This window comes from Rutilus rutilus (assembly GCF_951802725.1).
Source record: "Rutilus rutilus genome assembly, chromosome: 4".
Taxonomy (NCBI): Eukaryota; Metazoa; Chordata; class Actinopteri; order Cypriniformes; family Leuciscidae; genus Rutilus; species Rutilus rutilus.
The window spans coordinates 28403034-28408547 of NC_140212.1; the positions used below are offsets into that span (position 1 = coordinate 28403034).

Consider the following 5514-nt stretch of genomic DNA (forward strand, 5'->3'; position numbering starts at 1 on the left):
ACACAACTTTGTAAATAAAATAAAATAAAATAAAATATTATGGAAGTCATTGTACTGTAATTTAACCATATTTTATTGATTAATATTATGGCTTCATGTTGATTTAAAGTTTTTAATTGTTGTTAACTAATACCTTTATCTTTTAACATCCGGCACAAAATGAAAGAGATGTATTATTAAAAAAAAAAAAAGAAAAAAAAGAAAAAAGAAAAAAAAGAAAAATGGAATGTTCACAATCACTATGTGTCAAAAACAGTATGCGTGTAAATAGTTGTGCAAAGTTCCACACCCTATGGACTAACTTTAAAAAACTTAACAAAAATACACATACATAAATATATATAACATACACAAATCATTTCTTAACTAAGCAACTGTCTCTTAAATTATCAGACACTCACCGCACCGATGTTAACATCACCATATATTGTGTTTTCTACCATGATTGTAGTAACTATTGTCCCACCATTCTTCTGGGCAATTGTTAAGTTAAGCTGATTAGGGTTCTGAATTAATGGCTGTCCGAATGATGTAGAAATATTATGCTGGCGTCGTTGTGGAAGGTTGTTAGGCTGTTGAACGTCACCATCTGTTAAAAAATTAGCAATTAAATACACAACCAAAACCATGTAAACATTATAGTAAAGCTTATTGAAGATTGAGAAACATATTGACTACTAACAAAGTAAATTATACATCTTTCCTACGTTTGATATTCTTTTTTTTTATTTTTTTCACTATGGACTTGATCCTTTTTAATGCTGTTTTCTCTCCATATTTATTCTGTAGTTCCTCTACTGTGTCTTCCAACCTCCCTGTTGTTCTTCTCCAGCTGTGTTAACCAAAGACAAACAGTTAGAAGAATAAAATGTATGTACAATAGCAAAAATAAAGTTGGTCATTAGTTGTTAGGGTTAGATACACCTGTAGACACATTCATACACCCGTTCGCCTGTTTTCATTTAGCATACACCAGAGTTCAAACATTCACTTTTTCAAAGGCCGAAAGATTGCGCGGTCAAAATTTCTCTTTTTAACATAGGAGTTAAAAAATGTACATGAGTCACGACGCATTGCATTATGCACCTGACCTGCCGGCTGATGAAGTATTTATTACATCAAGAAAAATGGATGAATACATTTATTAGATTTATTTAATAATATTGCCAGTTCCATATTATCTTTATTAAAAAATAAGACAATAAATGATTTTATTTTTTAAATTTGACTGCATTCTTTACTTTTTAAATTAATGAATTATAACAGACTGATGGGAAAAACATTATTTTGCTGTTACTTTTTTAAAATTTGTTTTATTATTCAACTATTTCTTTCTTTTTGTTAGTTTTTATTAGTTGTAATTTTATATAAACATTTAACTTTTAAAATAAAGGTTTTACAACAACATCACCATCTTCTGTTATATTTGGGCCTCCATGCTCATCTACTGTACAGTATATGATATTGGTGAAGGGGGCCCGCATGAATATATTTTTTAGGGTGCCCCCGAATTCTCTAGCTACGGCCCTGTTCACATCTCATCGTAAGCGCATAATATCACCTGCTCAAGTATGTCTTGACGAGTTTCTTCTGTATTAAACAGCGAATCTTCTCAGTCAGATCGTCGCAAGATCTCAGGAATCCTCTCACACTGCTCGTGTTCACGCGCTCCATCGCTAACGATTCAAACTTCCATAAAGCGCGCCAAAACAGCAGCGCGGAGATGTGACGTCACGTGTCGAGCGGGCGCTCGTAAAAAGCACATCTTTGCATTTCTTCTGAAACAACAATTTTTAACATCACTAGCGCAACACTTATCATATTGCCGGGTGTGATTGTAATGTTTTGTATGGCGTTTTCTTTACACTCTCCCCGGATATCTGTTTCCTACAGTTAGCTGTAATGTTAGTGAACTCTAGGTCTTCTCTTTGTTCATATACGACAGTATTCGCATGAATTGGCTTGATTTGATAAAATTATGTTTTAAACCATCATCTTCACTTGAGACATTTACATTATATTATATACCGTCCTATATACCGTTATACCGTCCTAGTTTTTAAATAGCGCTAAAATGTATATTTTAACCCTTTATGCGGATATGCCGCACAAGGTTCTCTGTTCTCTGGTTCTATGTTTTTAAAAATAAAGACAAGGATGCCTCTTTCTATAAGCGACCCTCAAAATCTGTGCATACAACAAAACACGTGTAGGTGTACGATGATTTATCAGAAAATTACTTTTGTTTGAAGAAAAACTTAAATCAGCTGGTGCTTGATAACTATTGAAGTTATATTGAAGTTATGAATTCGGTAATGATGCGATATTTATCACGTTTTAATTTTAACTCAATACTCAAAACATCTTGTTGGTCAAATTAACTTAAAGCCTGCGCAAAATTATTCTTAACTTAAAGCATGCGCGCATCCTAGCTACTTTCTAAATGTTTGTTACAGAACTTATGGTGAACAATTCACCATGTTTAATCAGATTTTGTTACTGGATTGAGTGAAAATAATAAACTTCTCTCTGGCGGCATATGCATAACTTTTCCATGACGCTTCTTCTGATGCAATGTGGCTTTAATTTACATAGTTTTTTACAGCTCTCCTGATGACAGCCCCCGTGCATCCTACACAACAGGGTGGGGTGAGTTGTTGTCCTGATAAATATTTCAGGACATCGCACGCTCTAGCTCTACTCTAGCTCTACTAGCCGCGGACTGCTGTGCTACTGCAACAAAAGTTGAAAGTCCTGTTTGCCTGAACCTGACGCAAACTTCCGACCCAAAAACACAAGGCTTGGATAATTGTGCAGCAAGGACTCAGGAGATTCCAGGAACATTCCAGGAAAATTTGAAAAAATTAGAAAACGCAAAACCTGATGGAGAGCGACTCCCCGTCCAGTTCTGGCGATGTGGGGCACAAGTATCATCCGGCGTGTGAGTGCGCCACGGGCAAAGACTGTCGTTTAAGAGACATGCTAGACAGTATGTTTAAAGATCATTTTAGAGGCCAGATGGTTGGCTTGATGCACAGGATTATCGACGCTGCGTGTGGTATGAAAAACGATTGTGCGCAGGATAGCAAACGTGTGACAAATCTCAAAAATGAAATGGATGTCGTAAGAGGCTTGATAAAGTCATGGACCGATGTAACGCCGATGTTTTTTAACGGCAAAGAGCCGATCGGCGTGATCCTCAGAAAAGTTCTGGATGTGTTGAGTGCATGTAGTGACGAATTCGGAGTCACAGAGATACTCGCTATATGGACATTTGTAACGGATCTCTGTGTGTCACTGGTGTCAAAAAATGCAAAAACAGACGTTGGTGAAATAGTTGAAATTCTGGTCAACTATAGCCTAGAGAAAGACATGATCACCTGCAGAGATTTTCTATTCTGGTTAGACCATCTGTAAATGTTGTTTTACTTTATGTACGTAATGCCGGTCTATCATTTTCTTCACTACTTCAATGTATGAAATTATAATGTTGAAATAAAAATTTCTGGTTAAAAAAAATGTCTGAGCTCATAAAAATAGTATACATGATTTAAGAGATTAAATATTTAAATATTTGTTTTCTGCATTTTAATTACTGTATTCCCGAAGCGGCAACCATTTCCAAGATGTGAATACCTGAAATTGTGTGGTGATTTTTCAAATGATACAATTAATTTGCCCGCTGTGTACAGAACATAAAAAAGGACATTTTGTGGTGTTGAACAAAATTCGATTTTGTTCTTAGCATCGGGTCCTGAATCATAGAGGGTATTTAATAAGTTTAATAAGATTATGTGAGAGGACGACTAGACACTAGTCATGGGATGTCTGACAGAGAGAAGGGCTTGAGTGGTCACATTTTTATGTCTTCATCCAGAGCCTTCATCAAAAGTGCCTTTTCCCCCGCTTTGCAACGTAGCCATCCTCTTTCCGCCCCTGTGACAGCCGTAACATCGACCACCACGGCATCTGTTTCAGGCCAAACGGAGGAGCGGGTGGGTTACTTAAACATGGCATTCAGCAACCTGACCCTTTCCAGCCCCATTTCCTCCCGTGGAGTTGAGGATATGTCTCACCAGCGCCCTCCGGCTTGTCACAATCTTGGCATGCGTCGGGAACAGGAACGCCTTGACACCTTTCAGAATTGGACTCTTGCACCAGTAGCTCCAGCCGAGCTTGCCAAAGCTGGTTTCTACTACCTTGGCCAGGGCGACAGAGTGGCTTGCTTCAGTTGTGGAGGCCAGCTTAGCAACTGGGAACCGGGAGATCGTGCAGTATCAGAACACCAGAGGCATTACCCCAACTGCCGCTTCGTTCGAGGTGACCGTGCAGATAATGTACCTTTATCTAGCCTTTCCAATGTATCGGCAATGCAACAGTGTGAAGAAAGGTTGCTCACATTTGTCTACTGGCCCTCAAGAATAACTGTTCGACCAGACCAATTGGCTATGGCTGGTTTTTACTATGTTGGTCGTAATGATGACGTGAAGTGCTTTTGTTGCGATGGTGGACTCGGATGTTGGGAGTCTGGTGATGATCCATGGGTAGAACATGCTAAGTGGTTTCCAAGATGTGAATACCTCTTGCAAGAAAAGGGCCAAGAGTTTGTTCATCAGATTCAAGCAAGATTTCCAAGACTATTTGAACAGCTATTGACTAATGGAGACTCAAGAGAATTTGTGAGAGAACAAGAGAACAATCCTGTGGTGAAGTCTGCTTTAGAGATGGAATTTGAGTGTGGCCTGACGGCCCAGACAAATGAAGCAGCATCCCCGAGTCAAGATCTTTCAGACTTGTCTATGGAGGAACAGTTAAGAAGACTTCAAGAGGAGCGCACATGCAAAGTTTGCATGGATAAGGAAGTGAACATTGTCTTCATCCCCTGTGGTCACCTAGTTGTGTGCAAAGAATGTGCCCCTTCTCTGAGCAAGTGCCCCATATGTAGAGGATTGGTCAAAGGCGCCGTCCGTACTTTCCTATCATAAAGTTTTCCTATCATTTGGATTTAACTTGATGAATAAAAACAAAGGAGAAGTTTATTATTTTCACTCAATCCAGTAACAAAATCTGATTAAACATGGTGAATTGTTCACCATAAGTTCTGTAACAAACATTTAGAAAGTAGCTAGGATGCGTATGCTTTAAGTTAAGAATAATTTTGCGCAGGCTTTAAGTTAATTTGACCAACAAGATGTTTTGAGTATTGAGTTAAAATTAAAACGTGATAAATATCGCATCATTACCGAATTCATAACTTCAATATAACTTCAATAGTTATCAAGCACCAGCTGATTTAAGTTTTTCTTCAAACAAAAGTAATTTTCTGATAAATCATCGTACACCTACACGTGTTTTGTTGTATGCACAGATTTTGAGGGTCGCTTATAGAAAGAGGCATCCTTGTCTTTATTTTTAAAAACATAGAACCAGAGAACAGAGAACCTTGTGCGGCATATCCGCATAAAGGGTTAAAATATACATTTTAGCGCTATTTAAAAACTAGGACGGTATAAC

The 5514-nt window shown here is 37.8% G+C and overlaps 1 protein-coding gene across 1 annotated transcript; it reads left to right on the forward strand.

Annotated features, from left to right (window-relative positions):
• Positions 1-4010: 4010 nt before the first annotated feature.
• LOC311289805 (putative inhibitor of apoptosis) lies at positions 4011-4985 on the forward strand (the record flags this gene model as incomplete). The annotated part of the gene is made up of 1 exon (XM_084408051.1): positions 4011-4985. The coding sequence occupies one exon, from the start codon at positions 4011-4013 to the stop codon at positions 4983-4985; it is 975 nt and encodes a 324-aa protein (XP_084264177.1).
• Between the last annotated feature and the right edge of the window lie 529 nt (positions 4986-5514).